Source organism: Apiospora marii (assembly GCF_038362585.1).
Source record: "Apiospora marii strain CBS 49790 chromosome Unknown utg000001l_segment0_segment0, whole genome shotgun sequence".
NCBI lineage: Eukaryota > Fungi > Ascomycota > Sordariomycetes > Amphisphaeriales > Apiosporaceae > Apiospora > Apiospora marii.
Window position 1 is genome coordinate 2,392,275 of NW_027117372.1, and position 27,997 is coordinate 2,420,271.

Consider the following 27,997-nt stretch of genomic DNA (forward strand, 5'->3'; position numbering starts at 1 on the left):
CTTTCCGGCATGCTCCCAGGTTCAGCGAGGTTACTATTAATACGAGTGTCTCCGTTGCCAAATATTGACCACATGCTATTGGAAGTGCCACCGTTCCACCTAGACAGCCTTTCCATGCTGCGCTGGGTAGGCTACGGTGAGTTGGGTCTTCAAGCTACGTGGTTCAAGCTTGGAGGGGGCAGATTATTTCATTGTTTATAAATTAGATGGATGGAGTCCCAAGTTGCGGTTTGCTCGGTTTATGTTTCTGTGAGCGTGGGCAACTGATGGATTGGAGGAAGCAATATCAGCCCTATGGTAGGCTCTCGCGGCTATTACTCCACCCACGGCAGACTGACCACGCTTATGTACTGGCTGCCTTCGCGGTCGTTGTTGATCTGGTCTCTTTCGGGGTTCATCGTTGAATGAAGGATCAAGTCGTATAGTTTTACGCCGAGTGGACTGGAATGACGCTACAGACGGGCCAAACCAAGCAAACATTGTTTTTCAATTGGTTATGTGAACGTCAAGATTGGATGATGTCACGTTTGCACTTGTACGATAGGAGGCATGGGTTTCAGCTGTATATATTTCGGAAGCGCTAGTCTTGAATGTCAGTTTCTTGGGCTCGTCCAGTCGTATCTGTACATGGGTCGTGACATGGCCTCATGAATAGGTGGATTACTTATCAAGTCAGTCATTCTCTCACGATGATGAGCACCCAACCGTTGTTGCAGCTCAGAATACTACAGCAAATGCAACATCCCTCCAGAATTACACTTTACAAACCCCCCCAAAAGTTCCACTATGCGTACAGTAGTGACTGGAGTATTGAAAGAAAGCGGCCTCTGAGCTTAGTGGGGTCAGTGGTCATCAGGGGTCAGTCCACGTTGTGGGGCATTGAGCATTATCGATGGGAGTGATAAGATAAGCACAGGCCATAGCCTAAAAATTTCTAAGTTTGGGCAGGTTGCTGGCTGCAGGTGCAAGCCGCTAGGGAAAAAGTTCGAGACGAGAAACTCGCCTGGAGGTTTTGCATGCTCCTCGGACTAGGAGACAGCTTTCTCTCGTTTTCTACAAACACCACGCTGGGTCCCGACTGAGGAAGCAATCTCACGATGGATATTCACCGTTGCCGCTTCGTGCCTTACCCGACAAGCGCAATCAATGCCGTCGCGTTCTCTTGTTCCCAGTTAACCGGCAAGAGAAATCCCAACCTAGTCCGCCTCGCGATCGGACGAGCCAACGGTGACATTGAGATTTGGGTAAGCTTTGTTTCCCAGTCGCGTGCTGATCAACATGAGCTGACAAGTGAGGAAAGAACCCCTTGGGCGGACAATGGCACCAGGAAAGCATTCTCCACGGCGGCAAAGATCGTAGCATCGACGGCTTGGTGTGGGTAACGGAACCCGATCGATCACTCTCCGACGGACGGCGCATCCAGGGAAGACTCCGGCTGTTCAGCATCGGCTACACAAGCACTGTCACCGAATGGGATTTGGAGAAAAGGAGGCCAAAGAAACAGGCGACGGGTACGCATGGAGACATATGGTGCCTTGGGGTTCAGCCGGCGGAAGACTTTGTTAAGCCCACTAAGACCGCGAAGGGTGGGAACAGCGCACCCAAGCCCCAGAAGCTCGTCGCTGGCACTATCGATGGCAGCCTCGTACTCTACTCGATCGAGGACGGCGACTTGCGATTCGACCGCGTCCTCGTCCACTCGACCTCGAAGAAGACCCGATTCGTCAGCATCTGCTTCCAGAAGCGCAACATTGTCGTCGTTGGCTGCTCCGACAGCTCGATCCGCATTTACGACATACGATCCGGTCATCTCCTCCGTCGCATGACCCTAGGCTCAGACCTTGCTGGAGGTGCCAAGGAGATCATTGTATGGTGTGTCAAGTGTCTGCCAAACGAAGACATCGTCTCGGGTGATTCCACTGGCCAAGTCTGCATCTGGGACGGCAAGACCTACAGTCAAGCTCAAAGATTACAAAGTCACAAACAGGACGTGCTGTCATTAGCTGTCAGCGCAGACGGCTCGACTGTGTTGAGTGGTGGTATGGATAGGAGAACAGCCTTGCACAGGAAAACCTCCGGCACTAGCACGCGATGGGCTACTATTTGGCACAGGAGGTACCACGGCCATGACGTGAAAACCATGACGTCTTTTGAAAGCGAACAGGATGGCGTCAGTGTGATTGTTTCTGGAGGTTTGTGAAGACTTTCTTTTCTACAACTCCTGAATTGTCAACTAATTCTTCAACAGGCCCCGACGCGAACCCAGTCGTAATTCCCCTGCGCGAAGCTGGAATGGAGAACCACCGAGCTCTTTCGCATCTCCCTCAGGCACCACCCCTGATGAGCGCTCCCCGAGCGCGATTGGTGGCCAGCTGGTGGGATCGCGAGGTGCACATATGGCGTCTACAAAAACCTCTCAAGGATATAGTCAACGAGACTGGGGTTGATGCGGACGTCACAAAGAACCGCAAGCTACTTGCTCGTATCCTCATTAAAGGGGAAGCTAACATAACTTCTGCTTCCATTAGCAATGATGGATCGCTGCTTGTGGTCTCAACTTCGTCGGATATCAAGGCATTCCATCTCACGGCTATCCCCGATCCTATGAGGGACGAGCTTAAGATTGCAAAGATCGATGTGCCTCTCAGCGTCGCGGCGCTCGGTGCCGAACGCGTCAAGATCTCACCAGACAACCAATGGATATGTGTTGTGCAAGAGTGCAACAGGGTATCCCTCTTGCGCATCAGCAAGGGGGTCGAATCCGATGACATGCCTGTTATTGCGCACAAGGCAGTCAAACTCTACCGCCTGAAGCGCGACATACCCAAGCACATCGCCTTTGGTGGGCTAGGAGAGTACGAGAGAAGCGTAACACAAATCGCTTTCTCGCCTGATGCTAAGATGTTGGCTGTTGCTGATGTGGCCGGCTACATCGATACCTGGGTCGTTCGTGACCCTGAGTCTGCTTTGCAGAACGGAGTTAATGGCGACGCAGAAGAAGAGGGTTCCTCGAGCGAAAGCGAATCGGACGATAGCGGAGATGAGACTGCTGGAGCTGGTTCTACTCCTATACCTTGGATAAGAAACCCCAATGCTGCATTGCTCCCCAAGCTTCGCAATGCACCAACCCTGCTATCCTTCTCGGATCGCATCCCGAGCGGAAAGACGGAGTCTACTGACGAGCAGGATGACTACGTCCTATTCGCTGCTACAGCCAAGCCCCAGATTTTGTTCTTGCATCCGACAATTGGAGGCATCACTCCTTGGTCGCGGCGCAATCCGACTAATCGACTGCCTATCGAGTTCCGCAACATACGCGATCTGGTGAAGGGTGCGCTTTGGTCAGGCGATCGCATATGGATGTACGGAAACACGTTCGTTGCCATGCTAGATCTCTCCCAAGATGTTGCAGAAGAGACCTCTGACGAGTCGGCGGCTCTCGTGCTGCTGCAAGATAATCAGTTGGATCAGTCCAAGAAGAGGAAGCGCGGGCCAGACACCGGTGCCGGCAACAAGATGAAGAGAGGAGCTGCCGGTCCAACCAAAGTGGAACACTTCACCAATGGCAAGAGCGAAGCACTCAGTCTTGAGCGGCGCGTGACCGATCCCATGGATACGGATGAGCAGAGCCAACCCGGCGAAGACAGCGACGAAGACGATTCTGATTCCGAGCCTCGCGGCGAACTGGCTCTGAAGCGAAAGGCCGAGCGCCAGCGACAGAAAGCAGGACAGAGTGGCCAAAGTATAGGGTTCTGGCATACGTTGAAGTACCGTCCCATCATGGGTATCGTACCCCTCAGCGGCCCGGAAGACGAGGAAGAAGCCAACGGACTTGCCGTTACGTCGGTGGCCAATGGCCAAGCGCGGAAAACGTTAGAGGTTGCTCTCGTAGAGCGGCCGTTGTGGGATGCCGATACGCCTGACCGCTATTTGGGAGAGGGCGATTATGAGTAAGGCCGCGGAGGATTGGAATTTTGCAAAGACCATGTAGATATATACCAAAGAATTTTCAAAAAGTAATGTTTGCGTTCGTTGGGACTGATGTTCACTCGTGATTAATATCAGTCCGGTCCGCGTCAAGATTGATACGTGTCTGTTTAGGGGGTCGAGCGTCGGCTACCACACCCAAGCTTGCCACCATTTCCTCCTTGTTCCATGGTTGAGATTGAGGACAACATCTTCTGGAAGCGTAACCCGCAGGATGTGTAGTCCGGGTGCCCGTGCGTGGGCTCTGGTAGCTCGCTGGCCAATGGGGGTCAACGCGTGAAGGTTCCGAAGGTGATCCCGGCTGGGAACTTGGTGGTGTGCCTGGAGGTCTCCATCTTGCGAAGCTGTGGGCTGTGAAGAATGTGCGGCTGGTCAGTCCACGGCGTGGTACACAGAGATGTTCTGGGATCTGAAGACGAGGGCCTAATGGGGGCCATGACATGCTTTGGCTCATGGCAACATCACGAGAGGCATAGGTGTTTCATTCGTTGTTAGTGTTAGGCAGCCCTCATTGGTGATGCCAGGAGTCAGGTAGAAATTGGTAGCAGTAGGGACTTCAACAAGACTCTTGACTAACCAATTTCACATGAAGGGAACGCAACTGTTTACTGTACAGCCGCAACGCCTTCGATGGTATGCAAGACAAGAGAATCCAAATAAGAAAGTGCGGTGTAGATGTGATAGCTAGCAATATCATCATGGGGGGTGTCACATAAAGTACGAAGGAGGTAAGCAACGGTCAAGTAGGAAGGGGGTAGGTGATGACGAGGTGAACAATTCAGGCAAGACCGCATTATCCTATTACAATCACATTCAACTTGAAGAACCAGCCTCCCAAGATTGGCAGCCATAAATAGCTAGACAGCAAACAGTTTCCTCAAGGAAAATCCGGCCGGTTGTCCCCCTCACTACATGCCATCTGGCCGTGGTCTCTGTGGTGCAGTTGGTAAAAAGGCCTCCTGGTCTCCTGGAGAGGACTTGAGGTAACAGGTTCGATGCTCAGAGATGGCAGGAGAAGGTGCGGCCAGCTCTCCCATTCGACACGATTCTCCAGAGGCGTTCCTTTTTTTGACACTTTCCTTTCCTTTCCTCATTAATTTTCATTTCTTTGCTGCCTTTTCAACTCCTGTTTACTGGCAAGTTCATGATGTCGTCTTTGATGGCCATTCCACATTTACCTGGACCGTCCTGTAATGATGCTGTGAGCTGCAGGTGAGCTGTGGTTGGTTACTTGGGTGGCAGGCTACAAATAACTGTTCGTGATTGTATTCCCGTGGTATCTCTAGGGACTCAGATGAGCCTGATTAGAAGCATTTCCATTTGTCATTACGCCATATCAGTTTTGCTGATCCCTTGATTGCCCCGTTTCCTAAATCTCGCCCTCAAGCGATTGTATATATACCAGGGCCACAAAGTCAATGGTTTCCACCTAGCAGTACACAGATCACTATGCACCTTAGGAGGTGAATGGTGTGCTTACTACCCATCGATGGAAGTTCTATTGATAGGGGTGTAATGAAAAGAAGGGCTCACCAACACGGTATCCCCATGGGCAGACCGGCGCAGATCCGGTGACAACCCAACCAATTCGTCCTCCTTGCCGTAGGTGCACCGGAAGATGAGGCCCCAGACGTTATGCCGTCTTTCCGGAGCGAACGATCGATGTAGACGGTGGTATACCACTTGCCCTCATGACTTGTTGGACCTTTCGGCAGCGTTGGCTGGAGGCGGAAGCGGCGCTGTCATGAAAGTGCTGGTCGCCGGAGATGTCGTATTGAGGCTATAATTTCCACCTTGGGCGCGAACTCACAGTATTTAACATCCTAAGAACAAACCTATGACACGGCACAAGCCGTTAATCTGGAAATTCGTCTTTGGAGAAACAGTAAATCCATTTCTGCCAGTTTCACTACAGCTCAAGTGCAAGGGCGCAAACCTCTCGGCTGACGACTCATCAAAGTCAAAGGGGCTATCCAGCTAGAAGAAGGCTTGACAAACTAGCCAGAAACTGAGCAAGATCTGTTGGATCCCATGAACCCCTGTTGTTGCAGGGTGGGAGGGTTGTACATAACTGGATTGGGCCACTCCACGATGATAATGTTTAAGGCACGGCAGGCTGGAACAATAATTGCCCCTGCACTTTGCACTGAGCTGCAGCAGGTGCTTACACACACAAAGTATTCCCAATTTGTAAGTCTACGTATGATATTGTTGTTATACTGCTATGCGTCTTCTAGCACGAGGGAAAGAAATGGGGGATGTGCCACCATCACCGCCGGTACCTAGTAGCACCTACCTGAGGCCATCCGAGAGGGAACCCGGGAGCGGACCACTACGACGCTGAATACCCCGGAGACCACCGGCTCCGGGACCAGTCACATTTGATACTGTATAGCCAAAGAGCAGCAGCTACCGACACCAATATCCATAGCTTCCTCACAGCTGTCACTTAACCCAGTAGAAGGAATACCCATCAGTGTGTCATTTTGCAGTTTCCTCTAAGCCAGAAACAATATGAAAACAGCAAAAGAAATTTTCGCTTTGGTACAGGCGCATCTGACACCTCCAAACGAAAGCATCCACCCAAAGAATGTGGGATTCCAAATTGAACATCCAGTCCCAATATCATGATATGTACGATACACAGCCTGGGTTTCACAGCCAGCTGCGTGACTAAGCACTAGTTACTATGTATGTTTCCAATGCTAATCATGGATGGACACAGAGCAGCCTTTGCTTGCAGACTGCTGCTGACAAAGATGCTCATTTAGAGGAACTGCATTGCATACCCAGGCTTAGGCAGTCTGGCGGCCATCTATTACTGGCTTATCATTCCATGGCACCGACGCATCTGTTCCCAGAAATGCATGATAGAAGACTACGTATCGGCCAGGATATAGTGTATAAACAAAAAATAAGAGGCCTCTCATCAGGAGGTATACACTTTAGCCCCCGGACTGCTGTTGTGTGTAAATATATGGAGACAAAGGACAATGACCGTTTCCTCCCCACTTCTCCGGCTAAAGCCCTATATAGCAATGCTTCACACGGTGTAGCCAATATAGACGGATAGAACGAGGAGTCCTTGAAATATATAGCATTGATATGTTTCAAAAAACAAAAATCATTTCACCTCGGAGGGGGGTCGAACCCCTAACCTCGAGATCACTTCGATCGTCGTTCGAGCGACGTTTTAAAAGTCTCGCGCTCTAGCCAATTGAGCTACCGAGGTTTTAGACGATAGTTCGATCGTCATTATGAGGGGTTATACCTATCAGTACAAACGAGTTTAATAATAGTTACATCTGCTCAACATATACTTGTAAATAGGCACTGACCAAGTATAAAAGGGGTAGCTCCGTGCATTGGGGTCGACGTGGTGAGTCCCTTTGATGCTTGCTGACACGAAACAGCTCAATAGCTGTTCGAATGAACGGAGCAGGCAGGATGTCTCTATCTTGCATGCAGAATAAGAGACCAATCGGAAGCTGCGTTGCATACAATTTCTTCTTCTGACTGTTAGTATTAATATTAATGCCTTCTTCTATGAGGCGGCTGGTTGCCTGCTAATAAATTGAGACCTCGGTGGAAGCAACCACGCCGACAACACGGCAAATCTCCCAACTCTAGAGTGACCCAGTCCCTCGGCAAAAGACAGCACCAAGAAATCCGAGGCTCGTCTAGGTCCGACCACACATATAACCAATATGGAGACAGACCAATCCCTATCCCTGCAAGCTGAACAGTGTACGATTGCTGGCTCGCTGACAGTCCCTCGCATGATCAATGGTCTCTGGCAGCTGGCAGGAGGACATGACGCCGAAGTTGACATCTCCATGGCGGCAGAAGCCATGAAACCATTGTGCGCAGCCTAAGTATCCGAGTCGATGACGTCGACGAAGCTCATTGACGCGTTCTTGGCAGGATCGATGCGGGGCTCTGGTGCTTCGACATGGCCGACCACTACGGCGAAGCCGAAGTCGTCGTTGGCCAATTCAATGCGACTGCGTTTGACGGCGCACGAAAGCTGACAGCCTTTACGAAGTGGTGCCCGCCCGAGGATGGGCAGAAGTCGTTCGAGAATGCCGAGGCCGCCGTCGATCGAGCACTTGGCCGCATGGGACAAGAGAGCGTTGCGCTCATGCAGTACCACATCTGGGACTACTCGGACGACACGTACCTCCACAATCTGGACCACCTCCGTCGCCTCCAGGACCAAGGCAAGGTCCAGCACTTCGGCCTCACCAATACCGACGCGGCGCACCTGAAGCAGCTCCTGCAGTCGGGCTTCCGCATCGCCACCAACCAGGTATCCAGTTCGGTCATCGATCGCCGCGTCACCCAGGGAAACCTCGCCTCCGTCTGTGCCGAGCACGGGGTCGGCATCTTGGCCTATGGGACTCTCTTGGGCGGCTTCCTGTCGGAGAAATGGCTCGGCGCCGACGAGCCCCAGGACATGCAGACTCTGAACTGGAGCCTCCGCAAATACTTGCGCTTCATCCACGCCGCGGGCGGCTGGGCGCCTTTCCAGCATGTGCTGCAGTGCCTCGCTTCCGTCGCCGAGAAACACAAAGTGGCGATTGCCGCCGTCGCGACCCGATGGGTGCTTGACATCCCCGTGGTGAGCGCGGTCATTGTGGGCTGCCGCCTGTCGACAGACAGCCTGAAGTACGCCAACAGCAACTTGATGGCCTTTTCGTTCGCTCTCGACGAAGCTGACAAGATGGCAATTGAAGAGGCACAGCGTGGCTTGAAGAACATACCGGGGGACTGTGGCGACGAGTACAGGCGCTCGCCGTATCTGACGGCGACAGGCGACTTGAGTCATCACTTGAAGAAGAACAAGGCGGCCGAGAATGCCAACTGAGAATTGCAGTGATGGGACTATGATGATCATGCTATGTGGCTGGGTACCACAGTCAATGTCGCGGAGAGAATAGCCGGCATGCTTACTGAACTCTTCACGAGTAAAACTAGGTAGCTGCCCTATTATGTGAATGGGATGGCCAGATCCGTTCTATCCAACGATAAGTTCTGTGAAGCCTCCGTTTTTCTTCTTCTAGAGGCAGAACTGCCACTACGCAACCTCAGATGTCCGCAGGGTTGCCTACATCAATGCCTCGGTACTATGCATACTTATTCCCTTCCGAATCGTCCCTCAGCTACTGTACCAGCTACTTTTATATCGCTGACTGCAGTTCCATGCCCTGGCCATGGTGTCGAATAGGCGCCGGTAGGCCAGGGCTTTGCCGATGCCAAAGCCCTAAACCACACCTATTCCGGGTCATTCTACCACCCGGAGGGATGAAGCTGAAGCTCTCCAATCTTTGACTTGTTGGATTCGAGGCAGAAACAGAAGGAGGTGCGAGCCAGTGGCGTGTCAGTTGCATAGCAAAGGCAGACCGACCGGGATCTTTGCTTAGAGGGGAAGTTCCCTTCGAACAGGAGTGGGATATGCCATTTTAAGTACGGAAGGTTCGATGCCTCACCGCAATGCAATGATACCGCTACAACATACCAGGGCGAGAGTCACTGGGGCAGTAGAGGCATGTACGAGGTATAGTGGGAGGTCGCCACCAAGATGGGGTTACTGACCGGACCGAACCTCCCGTCTAAGCTTCATCATCTCCCATCCTGTTTGAGCGGCCATTCTCCGTCGCCCTTTTTCTATGGATTGGGCGGAAATATGGCTAATGCGAACAAGCGGCGGATATATATCTGCGGCTCCGGCCTGCCGTTGACACAGAGAAGGTTCGGGTTCTTAGCAGGGCATTGGCCATGAATATTCTGGCCGCGAATTCGAAACTCTCTGTACTGCTGTGAAGCCGTCGCATTCTCTTTCACGTAGTAGTCAGGCTCCTTCTCTCATAACCGGAGGGCTCCGTGACTGGACAATATACGGAGCGGGACAGTAGATTTGGTTTTTATCGTGGGCGAAACACCCTTTTGACAATCACAGAGTAGGTTCTTGCGAGGAGCGTATCCCCCAAGAATACATAGGTTGGCAGAAGCTCACGAGTGCTCAGATAGCGGGTTGATCCGCATACTGCATTCGGCCTCCTGAGTGTAATAGGACGATCTTGTTGCGTCAGCAGGAAGGTCGCTACCCGAAAGCTGAAACGCATGCGGGATACCAACTCCCGATAGTGTTAGTAACGAGAGCAAGTAAGATAGAGGCGATAATAGATTGTAGAAACCGCCCATTAGGTTACATCGGAACGACTGATAACGAGACGGGGCCGCTCCTCTCCACCCCGGGCGATCAAGAGCTGATAGCCTCCAAACAGCTGTGCTGACGGGCCAATCAGCGGCCATCGTCGGCACCCGAGGGCGATCTGCATCTCCAACGTTTAACCTGTTAGGGTACCCCAGACTTTCTCGGGCGGGGTGTAGCCGCTCACCCGCTTCACCTTTATCAATAAACCCGCCCTGACGTCCCCATGAATAATGGCTGGCAAATTGCCCTGTGCCGCCCGTGTCTTTGGGGTAAAATACCAGTATAGCGAGATGGCCAGACGTACCAAAAAATAAGCTGAACCACCCACCGTGCTGAAAGTGGTGAAACATATGCGTTCGAGGCCATATTGCTACATAAGTTTCAAAGCAGCACCAACTTGAAGCCGGCCAATCTTTTATTACTTCGAACAGCTTCAGTATTACCCTTGATTCAACCTCGTCCCGTTGTCGGCAGAATGGCGGAGGGCACTGTGGCCACGAGTCCGGGCGAAGAAGACCGGGACTACAAGGTAATGGCAGACGAAGACGCGGTCCTCAAGGTTCGGGAGGCCAATCCCTCACACACGCAGGGGATCGGGGAGAGCGAGGCCATCCCGGCCGGCGTGAACGCGTCGGGCCACACCCAAGAGCTAGCCCGCAACTTCAACCTGCTGTCGCTGGCGGGCGTGGGCCTGGTCGTGGGCACGGTGTGGCCGGCGGTGGGCGGGTCGATCCTGACGGCCATCTTCAACGGCGGGCCGCCGGGCGTGCTCTACGAGTTCATGACGGTGACGGCCTTCTACAGCACCGTGGCCGCCAGCGTCGCCGAGCTGGCCAGCGCCATCCCGTCGTCCGCGGGCGTCTACCACTGGGCCTCGGTGACGCCCGGCCGCCGCGGCGGCTGGGGCCGCGTCGTCGGCTTCTTCGCCGGCTGGTGGAACTACCTCGCCTGGGTCCTGGGCGCCGCCAGCATGTCCTCCATCTTCGCCAACACGGTGGTGCAGATGTACGCTGTCAACCACCCAGGCTTCGAGGCCCATTCCTGGCACGTCTTTGTCACGTATATCGTTGCGACCTGGCTTGCGTGCTTGCTGGTGTGCTTCGCGAACGGCGCCATGCCGCATCTGAACACGTTTGGCATCTTCGCAGTGTTGGTCGGGTTCTTCGTGACCGTCGTCGTGGTCGCTGTGATGCCGGGCCGCGACGGGCGCCCGCCCCATGCGACGTCGTCATTCGTCTGGAAGGAGTGGTCGGCCGCTCTGGGCTATCCGGACGGCTTCGTCTTCATCGCGGGCATGGTGAATGGCGCGTATAGCCTCGGCGCCGTCGATCCTCTCACGCATCTGGCCGAGGAGATCCGGAACCCCGAGCGCGATGTCCCCATCGCCATTGGTTTGCAGTTTAGCATTGGGTTTACCACGGGCCTCTGCTACCTCGTCGCCCTCATGTACGCCATTAACAACTACGATGCCCTCTTCGAATCGTCCTACCCCATTGCCGAAATCTACCGGCAGGCCACCGGGTCCGCGGCGGGCGTCACTGGGCTCTTGGCCATCATCATGGTCTGCATTGGGCTAACCGTCATCGGCCTTTATATGACCGCGGGGCGAACGCTGTGGACACTCGCCCGCGACGGCGCCACGCCCTTCTCCGCCCGGCTCGCGCACGTGAACCCGCGCTTCCAGGTACCCATCGCGTCGACGGTGGCGTCGGCCTGCCTCGTGACGGTCCTGGGCTGCATCTACGTGGGCAGCAGCACCGCCTTCAACGCCTTCGTCGGCAGCTTCCTGCTGCTCATCACGAGCTCCTACCTGGCCGCCATCCTGCCCAACCTGCTCACGGGCCGCCGCAACATCCGGTACGGGCCCTTCCGCCTGCGCGGCTGGCTAGGCTTCGCGGTCAACGGCGTCGCCTGCGCCTACATGCTCGTCTGGTTCGTAGTCTACAGCTTCCCCTTTTCGCTGCCCGTCGGCGCCCAGTCCATGAACTATGCGTGCCTGATCTGGGGCGGGCTCACGCTGCTCTTCAGTCTCTGGTGGCTCGTGGTCGCGCGACACGGGTACCATGGCCCGACCACGACGGGCGGCGGTCTGACGATTGAGCACGAGGGTCGGAGGGTGGTTCCGGGTATTGGTGAGCCGTGAGTTGAGGTCCAGAGTTTGTTTTATTTTGTTTTGTTTTAGGGCAGACCCTTTTTGCATATTGTTTGTCTTAGAGTACCGCCGAGGTCTATTATTAGTCAGTCGTAAGGTAGCATCCAACACGGCTTGTCACGTTGCGTTCCCATCTTTTACTTCGAGAGGTGTTCCATGTCTCGAAAAAGCGACGTTCTAGTTCTTTTAGGGGTCGAATCGCGTGCCTCCAAGTGGATTTTAGAGTGCTGCATGCCGTGTCTGTCCTGGCTCAGTCCCGCCATCTATCTCAAAGATAAGGGAAAAGCCGTGTCGGCAACACACACACAAAAGCGGCATGTGGTGACGATGTGGCAAATCCGGGGAATTCTGAACGAGTGGGTGATGTGTAAAAGGTAGTCGGCCTCGGCAGAACGGGAAACACGGCATCCAGACGCAGTGGTGTGTTTGTTATTTCGTGGTGTTGAGATCCGCCGTGGTGGTCCGAATGATCGTGCTACTGCTCGAATGTTGCAGTGGTGCCAACGGACAGGACGCTTCTTCAGGGGGCTTCTGGTTAGCGCACTCGAGCCCCAAAGCCCTTAGAAGCCCCCGGGGCGCCTGAACGCTTTCGGCGGTGCTGCACACCCGTACGCCATTGGCTCGCATATGCACACCTCCTGCTGATGTCATATTCTTAGTTGGACTGTCTGTCATGGTTCTTTTTTCCCCTTTTCGCCAATGGGCCGGGTTGGCCTATCTTGAAGTCCAGCACCAGGTCTCAGAGAGTCTCTGCCCTGACTTGGCGAACACGTTACATTGGCAAACAGCCTTACGATCGGGATTGGGCAAAGATCAAAGATGCACCCAAGTTTAGGTGCACTGCCCCTGTAGTTTAGGTGCACTTCCCCTGTAGTTTGGCCCCGCTCCTCTGTTCTGCCGAGGGGGTGTTGAATACGAGATCTTGAACTGCCGATCATCGTCATTCAGGGACCAAACGAGGGAGCAGAGGGCTAGAGGAGCCTTAAGCACGGTTTCCTTTTCCGACAGCTTGCGATGATGCATCGTATAAATAACCTTGGAAGCGCTGCCTCTCTGATGTGAATATATTCGCTAGCCACCCCCATCTCCTCCACGACAGTAATACCAACACTACAATCAACTCAAACTAGTCTGCCACTTACCTGACATAATCCATCCATCAATATGAAGTTCTTCGCCGCTGCCATTGTTGCTGCTTCTGCCGTCGTCTCTGGCGCGGCTATCCAGAAGCGCAGCGTCGTCTACCAAGTTTCCGACTTCTCCGCTGCATGCATTCCTCACAGCACCCAGTGCCTGTAAGTCTGCCATTTACTCACATTCCCGATGCAAAAGAAGAAGGGGTAAAGTGCTAATTATGGTTTCTCCCAGGTATGAGTTCGGCGTCTTCCAGCCCGGCACGATGCAGACCACGCCCATCCCCTGCAAGGCCATGGTCTCGGGCAATCTCGACGGCACCCTGCCCGACGTCATGTACGGCGCGTGCGAGCAGTCGTCGCGCACCTTCAACGTCGTCCGCGACGCCGACGGGCTGGGCTTCCTCGTCCAGGCGCCCGTCAGCCCGCGCAGCAACACCACGGGCGTCTACCACATCCCCAACAGCGACCTCGTCATGTCCGACCGGCCCAACGCCGTCGTGCAGAGCTACGCCGGCCCCAAGAACTTCGACCTCGAGTTCGTTCTCTAGATTTACGCGCTAAGAAGCAGGAGGTGTGTGTGTGTGTGTAGGTGTGGCGAAGGGAGGGAGGGGGGTATATTATAGAATAGGAGTTTGTTGTATATAGCAAGGGTAGAACACCCCCCTAAATCTTAATCAGTGAAGCATGATCACAAGAGAGCAGCATCAATGCAACTATATTATCACCACCACTACTAGTATGCGGGATGCGCCAGTACCAACGTGATTGTGAAAAAGAAAAAAAGTTTTAAAGCTTAATATCGATTTATAGAGCCAGAAAGCAAGAAGCCATGGAAACATCGGCACCTACTAAATGTACTTACATAACAAATACATGTAGACATGTACTGCCCAAGAAACATGTGCCAGTGCTCTGTAGGACAGGGTTAACGGTGGGGGTCTGCGGGGGTGGGTTCGATGGAACTGGGGACGAGTGAGTGCACGATCACACAGTGGCCTGTGAGGTCATTAGGTTGTATCAATTGCAAAGGTCGGCAGTCGGAGTACCACGACAGAGCTCACAAGGCCGCCGCCTCTCACTACATGAAGCTCATGTGCTTAACAGGCGAGATTGCGGCCCAGTCTAGTTTGATGACTAGCACATTGGCTACACCAAATCCAGGAGACTGTGCCAGCTCTTCATTGCACCCTCTTCCTGCGCAGTTTCCCTTTTGGGCTTGTTAGTCCTGCAAGTTCCAGATACGCTCCGGGTCTTTCTCAACACCATGGAAGTCATGGGGACCAAAGACAAAATACAAGCAGACTTTCTGCGACACATATCCAAGATGCTGTGCAAATGCATCTCTATAAAAGATGGCCTTGGCATGATATGGATGCTTGTTGTCCAGGTGAGCCTGTCGCTCAAGGTGTGATCTCTAGGGTGCGAGCAAGTTTTTGACAGCAACTTTTTGCTTCGTCAGTCGGCTCTCCTTTGCCGTCCTAATCTCGGGTACCTGCATCGTTCGTTCGAGTCATCCCGGCAGCTTCGTCAAGGCCCGGTGCAAGTAATGTGCTGCAGATGCGAACTCTGTATCCCGCTTTTTGGATAGGGTGGTCGAGGACCAACTTTGCAAAGTACAGCACCCTGTTGAGCTCCTTTTCCATCTTCCACTCCAAAAATTCAGATACCGGTGCTATAAGGTTAATCAGGGGAAACAGAACAATGAAGCTATCCTTGCTAAATACACTACTTCTGGCGTTGGCTTGTGCCACCTTGCCTACCACCGCCCGCGAGTACAATGCCGGAGTGCGAGGCTATTCCCTCATCAACCCGTCTCAGGGAGATGCCGCTATCCAGGACATCGTCACCTGGGACGATCATTCCCTGTTCGTCAATGGGACCAGGGTATTGATACTCAGCGGCGAATTCCATCCTTTTCGACTACCTGTACCATCTTTATGGTTGGACGTGTTCCAGAAAGTGAAGGCCCTAGGGTTCAACACTGTCTCGTTCTACGTGGACTGGGCCCTGCTGGAGGGCAACCCAGGGGAGTTCACTGCCGAAGGCGTTTTCGCACTCGAACCGTTCTTCGAGGCTGCCCAAAAGGCCGGTCTGTGGCTTATCGCTCGACCAGGCCCTTACATCAACGCAGAGGTTCGTAAAACGAAGCTTCAATCCTCATAGTTTCCGATGTACGTGTAACTGACAAGAACTGGCATTGAAGGCGAGCGGAGGCGGCTATCCCGGCTGGCTTCAACGAGTCCGGGGGCTACTGCGCACAGCCGTCCCTGACTACATAGCGGCCACGGATAATTACATGGCCAATGTCTGCAAGAAGATTGCGCAGGCCCAGATTACCAATGGCGGACCAATCATACTGTTCCAGCCCGAGAACGAATACACATGGGCCAACGACTATACCCCCTTTCCAGACGGCGCCTACATGGAGTATATCATGAAACAGGCCCGCGATGCCGGCGTAGTCGTACCGTTCATCAGCAACGATGCTGCCCCATTGGGCCACAACGCTCCCGGCACCGGAGTTGGCGAGGTGGACATATACGGCCATGACGGCTACCCACTGGGGTTTGACTGCGCAAACCCAACGGTCTGGCCAGCTGATGGTCTCCCGACGGATTGGAGAGCTCTGCACCTCCAACAGAGCCCATCTACACCATATTCAATCAATGAATTCCAAGCTGGCTCGTTCGATCCCTGGGGTGGATGGGGCTTTGAGCAATGCAGCCAATTGGTGAACCATGAGTTTGAGCGGGTGTTCTACAAGAACAACTTTGCCGCGGTAAGCCTCGACCAGTTTCCAGTCCCAACAGATAAATAAGCTAACCTCCTAGGGCTTCTCCATCCTCAATCTGTACATGATCTTTGGGGGAACTAACTGGGGCAATCTGGGACATCCAGGCGGCTATACCTCGTACGACTATGGAAGCGTCATCAAAGAGGATCGCACCATCGCTCGGGAGAAGTACTCGGAACTCAAGCTAGAGGCCAACTTCATGATGGTCAGCCCTGCCTATCTAACTGCCATTCCAACTGTCAACGCCACCCATGACTACAGCGACAATGCTGACATTATAATCACCCCGCTGCTCGGCAACACTACTGCAGACGGGTCGTTCTTCGTTGTTCGGCACACCGACTACACCAGTCTAGCTTCGACTCCGTACAAGGTCACGCTGCCAACATCTCAGGGAGACATATTCATCCCTCAGACCAACCATAGCCTGACATTGAATGGCCGGGATTCGAAGGTAATGGTCACAGATTACGACGTGCAAGGAATGAAACTACTCTACTCGACCGCGGACATTTTCACACATCAGTCATTGACGAACGACAAGAAACTCCTGATACTATACGCTGGACCGAATGAATTCAACGAGTTCGCCATTAAGCAATCGAATTCCTCTTTCAAGATTGTCGAGGGCGGCAAGAAGCTCGCCCGGTTCGGATCGTCGCCAATATTTGGATGGCAAACATTTACTGAGCGGACTATCGTACAAGTTGGGGACTTGACCGTTTACTTGCTGGGTGAGTACAGCATGGCTTGCGCGTATAGTTTCAAGGGTTAACTGAACATGCTAGATCGCAACTCCGCATACAAGTATTGGGTTACCGATCTTGTGGGAAGTCAGTCAAAGTTGATTGTCAATGGCCCATATCTCGTTAGATCGGCCATTTTGAATGGAAGCGAACTCTCCGTTCAAGCCGACTTCAATCTGTCGACACCTGTCGAGATCATTGGCGCTCCTTCAGAGACCAAGACAATCCGGATCAACGGAAAGGAGACACCCTTTGAGTATTCCGATCAATCCCTTACGATGAACATTACTCTCAGTCCACCATCAACCAATTTGCCTGACCTCACATCGGTTGGCTGGAAACCAGTTGACTCCCTACCTGAGGTACAGACCTCTTATGATGACTCGGCGTGGACTGTTGCTGATCAGACATATACCAACAACACCTACTTCCCCCTTCGGACCACTGTTTCCACTTACGCAGCCGACTATGGCTTCAATACAGGAACGCTGATCTACCGTGGCCATTTCAACGCCACCGGCTCGGAAACCTCCTTCAACCTCTACGTCCAGGGAGGCCAGGGGTTTGCCTCATCCATTTTCCTCGACGGAACCCTCCTCTCGTCTTGGACTGGTAACGGCTCTGCAGCCTCCAGCCAGGCAACCTACCCGATCCCACCCGGCACGCTCGAGCCAGGCACGTCGCACGTCTTCACCGTGATCGTGGACAACATGGGCCACGACGAACAGGCCGTCGGCGTGGACTACATGAAGGCGCCGCGCGGCGTCCTGGGGTGGCGGCTCTACAGCGACACCAACGCGACCAGCACCCCCGTCACGTGGAAGCTGACGGGCAACCTGCACGGGCTGGCGTACGCCGACAAGGCGCGCGGGCCCCTCAACGAGGGCGGCTTGTTCGCCGAGCGCATGGGCTACCACCTCCCCGCCGCTCCGCTTCCGTCCTCCACACCCTCGTCCCCGCTGGATGGCATCCCGGACCCGGGCGTGGCCTTCTACGCCGCGTCGTTCAACCTCTCGCTGCCCGCGGACGAATGGGACATCCCGCTCGCCTTCGCCTTCCCGGGCGCGCTGTCACCCAACCCTAACCCCTTCCGGCTCCAGCTCTTCGTCAACGGGTGGCAGTTTGGCCGCCTGAGCAGCAACATCGGCCCGCAGTGGGTCTTTCCCGTGCCCGAGGGCATCTTGAACTACAACGGCGAGAACTGGGTTGGCGTCTCGCTCTGGGCCTTGAACGAGGGCGGGGCCAAGGTGCCGGCCATGGAGCTCAGGACGACCAGCGTGCCGATCTGGACGGGGCGGGAGAAGGTGGTGCTGGTCGACAGTCCGGCTTGGAAGGAAAGGGAGGGGGCTTATTAGCGTTTGTTATCGTGCTTCCTTTTCAAGTCTACGAGTAGCTATACTCGATGGTGTTTCCGTCTAATAGTGAATATTTTGTGTTTGCGATTTTAGATTATCCCTGTAAAGACCAAACGAGTTTCGGCGAGACACTGTTTTCATCGTTACGTTCGTTACTGAATCCCATGCTAAAAATGGTTGAGGCGTACTTCGTGGATTGAATGTAGTCATAAGATTGGTGCATTTCAATATCATGCTAGCGGGCTACCGTCCGTACAAACATCCTCTTCGTCCTAGTTACATGCGTCCGCCTGATATCTCTGGACCTGTGCACATACACCAAACACGCCGGCCGCACTTACTGCTTGATCGACTTGTATTTCTCGACGGCGCTCATGAGGGCCTCCTCGATGGTGGTCTCGTGGGCGCTGTGACCCGCGTCGCCGACGATGTGGTAGTCGACGTTGGGGTTGGCGGCGCCGCCGAGGGCCTGGTAGAGGTCCCAGCTCGTCTTGGCCGGGCAGACGACGTCGTAGCGGCCCTGCACGATGGTGATGGGCAGGTGCTTGATCTTGTGGGCGTCGTCGACGAGCTGGCCGTCGCGCATCCAGCCGCCGTTGACGAAGTAGTGGCACTCGATGCGGGCGAAGGCCAGGGCCCTTTTGGTGGGTAAGGTGAGTTCGTGTAAGCATAAGGCGTAGGTAGTGAACATATCAGATTGTATGTACTTCATTTTCCCCATACCTCTTATGGGCGGAAAGGTGGGAGGAAAAGAGGATAAGGGGGAAAAGGGGGACGAGATTTCATGTTCAAGTAAAGTACATAACTTACCATTCGGGGTCGTCGGCTTTCGCAATATAGGCCGGGTCCACGATGAGCTTGCTGGTAGAGACCTCCCAGCGGCTCCAAGCATCGGCACTAATGAGAAGATTCGTGAGTAAGTGGCTTACACTATGTACGTACGAGACTCAAGTCTCATGTTCCTCGGGTTCCCGGGAAAAAGGACACGGGGCCGAACGTACCACTTCAGCTGCTCGTCCTGGTCGTCATCGTTGGTGAGCCGCTTGTAATAAGCCTGCATGAGGTCCCCGCGCTCCGCCTCGGGGATGGCGTTGCGGTAAGCCTCAAAGTAGTCCGGGAAGATGAAGTTGGCGCCCTGCTGGTAGTACCACAGCAGCTCCTCGCGGCGGAGCGTGAAGATGCCGCGCAGGACCAGGCCGAGGCAGCGGTCCGGGTGGGACTCGGCGTAGGCGAGGGCGAGGGTGGAGCCCCAGGAGCCGCCAAAGACGAGCCACTTGTCGATTTTGAGGTGCTCGCGCAGCTTCTCGATGTCGGCGACGAGGTGCCAGGTCGTGTTCTCCTCGAGCGAGGCGTGCGGGGTCGACCGGCCCGAACCGCGCTGGTCGAACAGCACGCTGCGATAGTGCGCCGGGTCGAAGTACTGGCGGTCCGTCTCGTCGATGCCGCCGCCGGGCCCGCCGTGCAGGTACACGATGGGCACGCCCGTGGGGGTACCGCAGTCCTCCCAGTAGATGCTGTGCAGCGACGAGACCTGGAGGTGGCCCGACTGGGTCACGTCGAACTTGGGGTAAACGGGCGCCATTTTCTTCTTCAAAGAAATCGGTATATGTTGTTATCGGCTGACCGCTTCTACAGTCCGCAACTCTCAAATGGAAGCAAGGAAGATAAATCAATGAATGGTGGTATGTTGTTTGACCAAGTCCTCTTTCGGATGTCTTTTGGAACCCGATGAAAGGCCCCGCCCAAGACGGGTGATTCCTAGGGTAGCATGAGAAACGGACCCGCTTAGTGGTACTCCGTACGTCCCGCATCAACACCACCGAGACCAGTGGTCCTCAATACATACATACTTACATCCTCAATGCTCACTGTATCCTCACAATTCTGAAATGGTCAAAATTCTGCGTTTTAACAGTTCATATATATTATCTATATCTATCGCACGTTTCCACGTTGCAGGTTCTTGCGTTGCTGTGAAGTAACCTATTAGCAAGTGCTTGGAAGCTATGTCTACCATCGAAGAGTCTATCGTCTCTAGCCTTCTTGGCAACTCGTTGAAGGATGTGGACTTTTCTGTTTCTTTTTCCTAATGTGGTGTTCTCGCAACAGGGACACACACCATGCTACTTCCGCTGGTATCCTCACCCAGCCAGTAAGGGAGTCCTTCCCTACTTCATCGGCCGACAAGACATCATTGCGTCTCGCTGGCCCGTATTCCCTCCTCAAGAGCCTCGCGGCTCGTTGCGATATAGGACGAGTGAGTAATGTATTTGCAAATCAACCCGCCTATCCCCCCAAACTCCGTTGTCTGACTTCTAACCAGTCCATATGCAATTAAATGGGTTAAACGCGCTAAGATAGTTATTGTCGAATAAGGAAAGAAAGCACACTCATCGCTTGGCCCGCTCGGCTGCCGCCGCACTCATCGACCCGCTGGTCATGGCCAAGCCCGCTGGCACAGGCGTCCCAGGGGCAGGCGTTGAGCTCCGTGTGGCAGGTGCAGAACGGTTGTGGGCCATGTGAGCGCTGACCAAGTGGCCAGCGGCAAGTGCTGAGCAGAGCGAAAGTTCACCGGCGAGAACCGAGGCACCAATGATGCGAGCCAGTCGTCGGGCGTTCTCACCAGGCGTGGTAGGGTGCGATCCGCGGACGCCAAACATATCAAGCATGGCACCTTGGGGCGACAGGATGGTGCCACCTCCCAGGGTACCGACCTCGATCGAGGGCATGGAAACGGAGATTTGCAGGCTGCCATGGAGACTAAAACGTTTGTTAGCACGGACTGGCGCCGTTGCGGGTAACAAACAGGCCATAACTTACTTCTTCATAATGGTGATACAGTTAGCACTCTCAACCACCTGGGCGGGATCCTGACCGGTGGCCAAGAAGATGGCAGCGACAATGTTGGCGGCATGGGCGTTGAAGCCTCCGACCGAAGCAGCCATGGCGGATCCGATCAGGTTCTTCGAGATGTTAAGATCAACCAGAGTGTCCACGTCGCTCTTCAAGACCTCCTTGACAACCTTGGCGGGAATGATGGCCTCTGCTACGATGCTCTTGCCACGTCCCTCGATCCAGTTGATGGCAGCAGCCTTCTTGTCAATGCAGTAGTTACCGGAAACGGAGACGATCCTCATGTCATCAAAACCTCCCTCTGTGGCCATGATCTTCAGGGAGTGCTCGACACCCTTGGAAATCATGTTCATACCCATGGCGTCACCAGTCGTGGTCTTGAAGCGGATGTACAGGTTAGTGCCAGCAATAGCCGTGGTCATGGTCTGGAGTCGAGCGAAGCGGCTGGTCGAGTTGAAGGCCTTCTTCATCATAGTTTGACCAGCATCAGAGTCGAGCCAAATCTTGGCAGCGCCGGTTCTCTCAAGCGTCTCGAAGCTGACACAAGGGCCACGGGTCATGCCGTCGCCAGTCAAAACAGTAACGGCACCACCTCCAGCGTTGATCGCCTTGCAGCCACGGCTCGTGCTAGCAACCAGCACACCTTCAGTAGTAGCCATAGGGATGAAGTAGCTCTTTCCGTCAATGACGAGGGGGCCAGCTACACCGACAGGAATGGGCATGTATCCGATGACGTTTTCGCAGCAGGCTCCCAAGACTTGGTTCCAGTCGTAGTTCTCATAAGGCAGTTTGGAGTCGGCCAGATAGCTTGTAATGTCGGCGGTAGCAGGGGTTCGCGAGATGACAGCGCGGCGAATCCGGACGGCACGGGTGCAATCCTTGAGACTCCTCTCCAAAGCATAACCGGGGATCTTGCCCTTGAGCGACAGATCGATGAGCTCGTCGTCAGTCATGTCATAAATACGCTTCTCGGTGAGCATCTGGGCCAACTCGACCTGACTGTGGGAGATAACAGGTGCCCTGAGCGGCTCAGGTTTGGCGCGTTTCATGGACAAGGCATCGGCTTCGTCATCCGTCGAGGCAGGAGTGAGGGGTTTCGATTCCGGGATCCTTGGGGTCTGGTTTCCAACAGCGGGAAGCGTAGTGCTTTGGCTAGCGTTGAACCTCTCGGCCTCGTCAAGCTCCTTGGGGTCAATGGGGTGATCCGCAACATTGGGGTCCTTGATACCCCATCTGGCCACATTGAACAGGTATCCGTTCAGGGTGATACTCAGAGCAAGGGCAATGACAATCCACTTTGACAAGACAGGATCCTCAAGACTGGTCAGAATACCGCCAACCATTCTTCCGCCCATGCCATACTCGCCAAGAGGCGCGTACTTCTCTTGGCCATCAGCAACTTCTTCAGTACTGGCCGGGACACCGTAGTGGACGGAAGGGAACTCCAGTTCGTACTTGATGGGAGTCAGAACAGTGACCACGGTCGTGCGACCATGTCCCCGTGCAGTGTACAGGATCTCGTCCAATCCGTTGGACGCAACCTTGAAGGGGTCAACAGGAGGTGTAGTAACCACGCCGCCAAGGCCACCAGTCCACGACATGTAGCCGGGAGTGCGGAAAGGGATGGAACAAATGTTGATCAGATTGACGGCGAAAAAGCCAACGACCATGTAGAACTTGAACTTGGGGATGGCACTGCTCCGCATGTTTTGGCCGAAGATGGGGGCTTCAACATTTGTGTTGCCGCCAGGGTAGTCGTTGCTCTTGGCAACATTCTCGGCCACACGTCGGCTAAGACCATCGTCTTCGAGGGCTCTGCGCATCGAAACGTGGCGCTTGATGCGGTTAATCTCGAGCTTGATGCAAAGGATAGCAGTGTAGAAAGTGAACAGCAGGATTCCGTCGAAGAAGAGGATCCAGGCAGCGAGGAAGCAGAATTGTTGCAATCCACCCTGGACACCGGAGGCAGCTCCGGCAACCAGGATCAGGATCTCGATAACATAATCGCGGACAATTTCGAAACCCTTCTCCTTGATAGCACTTTGAACGGCATACTGAATCACTCCTTCGGGCAAGGCGGGCGACTTGCGAGCAGCCTTGTCCGACTTCTCGTTTGCGTCTTCGGGCTTACGGTGTTCGAGGGCGTGCGACAGCACAGCTCTGGTCAGAACAATGTTCTTCTCGAAACCAACAATCACCACCAGGAAAGGCAGACCTTCGGACAGAAGTACGACGGACACGGGCACACCGAGCTTCCAGGTAACGTTCAGGCCGAAAAGGAATGCGAAAAGCGAAGAGAACAGCACGCTTGTTGCGAGCCAAACATTCGATCCCATCTTCCGCATGCTCAAAAAGAGCGAGACGAAGGTCAGATGCATCGAAATGTAGCCAAGGACCATGATGATGATGTCGAGGGTTTCAGCGTTCTTCAGAAGATCCAGGAACTCGGTCCACGCATTATGAACCCATCGAGTCAGGCTTCTCGCGCTGTTACCACGCGCCACCTTCATAATCCACATCTTGTTCTCGCTGTGGCCCTTCTCGTTTGTGAGGGACTCTTGCTCGGGGCCATCGTTAGGAATTTCCTGCGCGGCTGCGATGAACTCGGAAGCCTCGCTGTACTTGATCGAGAAAGCGAGAGCGCTGTCTTGGGAGTAGGCGGTCAGGCCGTTGGAAGTCGAGGGGAGGTGGGCGATGGAGAGGTTGCTCGGCAGAGGGACAATGTGCGGCTGGGGCGCGGTCTGCGGGCCCTCCTCGGAGGACTCGGGGAAGACCAGAGTCACCAGGGCCAGGTGGTCGGCATCCTTGGGGACCTGGGCGACACTGTCGAGGTTCTGCCACTTCCAACTCGTTTCTGGACCAGCGACCAAATTCCGGCTTCCTTCGACCAGGGAGCTCCAGTCAGCCTTCCGGGCGCTTGTGGCCTCGTATAAGCTGTCTTTGACGATCCCAACATAGGTGGTGCTGGCTATGAGGGCAATGGCGCAAATTGTGTATATGGGGTGTACGCAGGCAATCTTCGAAAAGTACTGGAGTACGGGAGTGACCTTCTTGTTGACTTTGGAAGGGGGTTGCGGCTTGCCGTCCGGCTGCTGGCCGCGAAAGCGGGCAGGGAGTAGCGAGAGGGCGTTCATGTCGAAGGATGCGTCTCGCGCGAAGGCATTCCTAGAGAACTCGGGCTTTCCTGCGTTCATGGTGACGGCATTAGCTTGGGTCTTGGGCCAGTTGGCAGAGAGAAGTGCCAATGTGTCTGTTTAAGAGCGAAAGAAGGAGCGCGCATCTCGCAGCCGACCCAAGGGTAAGCCTGGGGTCTGCCATAATGCAGATTGGGCGAGAGCATTCGGAGGGTAAGAATGTCGGGGAACCGTTGCAAGGCGTTCTTCCCATGCAAGTCAGCCGTAAGCACATACCTTGTTGTGTTGGATCCGACCAATGTCCTCTAACTCTGTCGACGCGGCCGTATCTCACGTCGCACCAACTGCGAGGCGTCCAAGAGTCAATGGCCGTATCAAAGGATACCCGTCCCTGGCGTATCGGGGAAGTGGCTTTTTTTTTTCGGGGATGGGTGGAAAAGGAAATCCCCGGCACCTTCCTCAGCGTGGAATCTTTGGCGGCGTAGAGCTTATAAGGCCGACGTTGCCTGCTAGAAGCAAATGTGGCGTGCAATTGGCAAATATCGAAACAATTGCTTCTAACCAAATGGAAGCAACTGGACAGAGATGTGGTCACACACAAAATTATACACAGCAGACGGGGGCCACAAGACGAAGAAGTCGCACCGAGACACGCACACACCGCGATTATAAAGAGGGGATGGGATGGGATGGGGACCTAAAGGTTCACAAAGGGGGGGCTGCTTCTGATAAAAACAGACGGACCGTGTTCACTAACTTTTCTCCCTCTACTTGCTCAAGAACAACTGGGTCGGTGAAGGGAAAAAATAATGTATTAATATTAATTTTTGGCTGGTCTGTCGGTACAAGACGTGCTAAAACCAAACAATTTGTTGACCCTGGACAGCGGGCCCGCTCGTCGCCCATGCTCGCCAGATGAGAGCGTTGCTTTGCTGGGGATAGAACCAGTAGGGGTTCTACGCTGTCGTTCTAGCGCAGCAACTAACCACAATAAATTTTAGCCGATCAGGTATTTTTCTGCCGAGTTCTACTTTCTGCCCCCTTTAAAATTGGCCAGGTGAGTTGGAAACCTGGAATCGCATGCGGCCGAATGCATCACCCCAAGTGGGCTGAACAGCTCACGGCAGACTGGCGGTGCTGGCAGGCTGGCACACACTGCAGACAGAACACCGCAGAAGGGCTGGGCGACAAATCCCATTTGCCAATGCCAATGCCGGGTGCCCCAAAATCGGCCACACGATTGACAGCCTGCAGCTCCAGTAGGGCCCTAAAAGGTTCAGAAAGGGACCCCCACCTATTGCCCATTTGAACTCGGGTCCCTGGAGTCTCACATATCTCACATCATCAATCAGCCCTTCATCCTTCTGCCTATGTACATGTAGGTGAGTGATATTATGCCTATTATCTCAAACATCCTGCTTCTGGTGGTAGACGGGTCGAGACTCGAAGGGAGGGATGGATGGTAGGAACATCAGCTACTCTTATCGTCACACGCGTTTCGCACCAGAAAGTCTATACCCAGTTTTAGCCAGGTGCTAGTCAGCATACCTTGTCCTGCAGCTTATGCCTGCAAGCAAGGACAAGAGACGAACATCAGGTAAGGACGAAAGACGGCTCAAGGCATCTAGGGGCCGACACCCCTGCTGGCCCCTGCAGCCGACACGACATCGACGGGTGGAAATGAGCGGTGATCGTGAGGTGAATCCCATCCTACCAAGACCGTAGAAAACACCGGAATGACTACTCCAATTGCTCCTCCCCCCGTGTGGCAATACTATATGTCACCATGCCGTCTCCCGGCGCTTTCCCACTCTTGTAATAAGATTACTGAAGCGACTCAATGCGCTCCTTTGCGCAGATCCAGGAAAGGACAGTTTTCCAAGTTGGCAGCGCAACCCGCTCCCGCTCCTGGTCTAGAGACAATTGACGTCAAGATGCAAGCAGGCCGGATATCGAGCCCAATCGCCTTTTAGTCTCTTCCCAACCGTTTGGGTCCCCAGCAATTATTTGCTTGCTATCACCACTAATCCCGTTGCTCCCCGAAGCCTACCCCTCGCCCGAGTCAGTCACTGATGGGTTACTGTACGCAAGGCCAAGCCGTAAACCCGCCGAAAGATGCTGTAGGCAATGATATTGGCGCCGAAACCTACAGTGTCATGATCCATGTCGGCGAGATAACGTAAGAGAGATAGAAAACCACACGTGGCATGAATACCATCTATCTTAGTCATCAAGAAATCTACCATATTGACGCCGCTTATGTGTGCAGTTGTCACTAATTCAACACACGGAAAGTTGCAGGCTTTGGGATTTCTTTTCTTTTTTTATTCACTCTCCTTCTTTTCTTTTTCTGTGTGCGTTTTGTAAATATATTAATGGTGAAGTGGAGAGGTCGTTATATTTACATGCAGCAAACAAACATGCTCCTGCGGCACATAGAGTAAACTAGCACTTGTTCTGACACCCGCCATCCAATCGAGCCTGACACACGTTTCCGTGCATTGGCGTGGGGTGTATTCTGTAAGCTCAGCCAAAGCTCCATGGCACATCGGTGGCATTCCGCGCGGGGTTGAAGTGGGATGCTCCGTTGACCGCATCTTGAAACAACACGCAGCCATTCACGTACTACAATTCGTTACTCAAGAGTAGGCAGGAAACAATATGTTCAGCAGAGGGGTAAGAAGAGGGGAGCAAGGGTGTATTCTCTTGTGATATCCATCGTGTATCCCGTGCTCCGGTATCGTGCAGGACGTTGTCCCAATGTAACGAATGAAGCTAAACTCAAAATTTCATGTAACACGTCTCCTTTACAATTTTTTCTTTCCCCTTTTGCGCTTTCCCCCATGCTCAAAAAGCCGTCATGAGTCTCTGGACCTCGTCGGACTGCATCGTGACGATGCTGACTCCCAGCTTCTCCAGCTCGGTGCGGCATCGCGCCCACTCAGCCTTGTCCACGGGCCGTGTGCCCTCTTCGACAATAAAGGACCGGAACCCCTCCTTGGCAGCGTCCTCGGCGCAGCTCCGCACGCAGTAGTCCGCCGCGAGCCCCACCACATACACATCGGTGATGGCAGCGTCGTGCAGCCGCTTGGCGAGGCCGCTGTCGCAGCCCCGCGGGCGCTCAAACTGGTCGTAGAACGGGCTGTACATCTCGACCCCAGGGTTCTGGCCCTTCTCGATGATGCCGCCCGCGTCGAGCTTGCCCGCCTCCAGCTCGGGCGCTAGCTCCGCGCCGGCCGTGCCCTGGACGCAGTGCACTGGCCAGAGCCTGGTCTCGTAGCTCTCGTCCGGATTGGCTGGGTTGACGACCGTGGCGTAGTCGGCGAACGGCTGTTTGCCCTCGTGGTTGGCCGCGAAGGAGATGTGCGAGGCCGGGTGCCAGTCTTTGGTCGCAATCTTGGTCACGAAGGGTAGGCTCAGGAGCTGGTTCACGACAGGGGCTATGTCGCGGCCCTCGGGTACGGCAAGCGACCCATTCTGTAACTCGTACTTAGCGTTGTGGCACGAACCATTTGACATCCGGTATTGTGGCAGACAACCTACCGGTGGACAGAAGTCCTCTTGGAAGTCGACTACGATCAGCGCGGGTCTGAACGCCATTGTGCTCTCAAACGGTTGTGTGT

General features: G+C 54.2%; 8 protein-coding genes across 8 annotated transcripts; 5 read left to right on the plus strand and 3 right to left on the minus strand.

The window, feature by feature from the left end:
* Positions 1-1,097: 1,097 nt before the first annotated feature.
* PG985_000778 (uncharacterized protein) lies at positions 1,098-3,954 on the plus strand (the record flags this gene model as incomplete). Its single annotated transcript, XM_066820547.1, has 3 exons — positions 1,098-1,244; positions 1,301-2,192; positions 2,249-3,954. The coding sequence occupies 3 exons, from the start codon at positions 1,098-1,100 to the stop codon at positions 3,952-3,954; spliced, it is 2,745 nt and encodes a 914-aa protein (XP_066691426.1).
* A 3,740-nt stretch (positions 3,955-7,694) lies between these two features.
* Positions 7,695-8,854, plus strand: PG985_000779 (NADP-dependent oxidoreductase domain-containing protein; the record flags this gene model as incomplete). The annotated part of the gene is made up of 2 exons (XM_066820548.1): positions 7,695-7,849; positions 7,912-8,854. The coding sequence occupies 2 exons, from the start codon at positions 7,695-7,697 to the stop codon at positions 8,852-8,854; spliced, it is 1,098 nt and encodes a 365-aa protein (XP_066691427.1).
* A 1,825-nt stretch (positions 8,855-10,679) lies between these two features.
* PG985_000780 (cholin permease) lies at positions 10,680-12,347 on the plus strand (the record flags this gene model as incomplete). Its single annotated transcript, XM_066820549.1, has 1 exon — positions 10,680-12,347. One exon carries the CDS (start codon positions 10,680-10,682, stop codon positions 12,345-12,347), a length of 1,668 nt encoding a protein of 555 aa, XP_066691428.1.
* A 1,173-nt stretch (positions 12,348-13,520) lies between these two features.
* Positions 13,521-14,040, plus strand: PG985_000781 (uncharacterized protein; the record flags this gene model as incomplete). Its single annotated transcript, XM_066820550.1, has 2 exons — positions 13,521-13,651; positions 13,725-14,040. 2 exons carry the CDS (start codon positions 13,521-13,523, stop codon positions 14,038-14,040), a joined length of 447 nt encoding a protein of 148 aa, XP_066691429.1.
* Positions 14,041-15,193: 1,153 nt separating this feature from the next.
* Positions 15,194-18,387, plus strand: PG985_000782 (glycoside hydrolase family 35 protein; the record flags this gene model as incomplete). The annotated part of the gene is made up of 4 exons (XM_066820551.1): positions 15,194-15,625; positions 15,696-16,271; positions 16,324-17,020; positions 17,075-18,387. The coding sequence occupies 4 exons, from the start codon at positions 15,194-15,196 to the stop codon at positions 18,385-18,387; spliced, it is 3,018 nt and encodes a 1,005-aa protein (XP_066691430.1).
* A 337-nt stretch (positions 18,388-18,724) lies between these two features.
* Positions 18,725-19,969, minus strand: PG985_000783 (uncharacterized protein; the record flags this gene model as incomplete). Its single annotated transcript, XM_066820552.1, has 3 exons — positions 18,725-19,025; positions 19,198-19,284; positions 19,389-19,969. 3 exons carry the CDS (start codon positions 19,967-19,969, stop codon positions 18,725-18,727), a joined length of 969 nt encoding a protein of 322 aa, XP_066691431.1.
* Positions 19,970-20,777: 808 nt separating this feature from the next.
* PG985_000784 (3-hydroxy-3-methylglutaryl-coenzyme a reductase) lies at positions 20,778-24,434 on the minus strand (the record flags this gene model as incomplete). The annotated part of the gene is made up of 2 exons (XM_066820553.1): positions 20,778-21,147; positions 21,208-24,434. 2 exons carry the CDS (start codon positions 24,432-24,434, stop codon positions 20,778-20,780), a joined length of 3,597 nt encoding a protein of 1,198 aa, XP_066691432.1.
* Positions 24,435-27,221: 2,787 nt separating this feature from the next.
* On the minus strand, positions 27,222-27,974 carry PG985_000785 (isochorismatase; the record flags this gene model as incomplete). Its single annotated transcript, XM_066820554.1, has 2 exons — positions 27,222-27,851; positions 27,918-27,974. 2 exons carry the CDS (start codon positions 27,972-27,974, stop codon positions 27,222-27,224), a joined length of 687 nt encoding a protein of 228 aa, XP_066691433.1.
* Between the last annotated feature and the right edge of the window lie 23 nt (positions 27,975-27,997).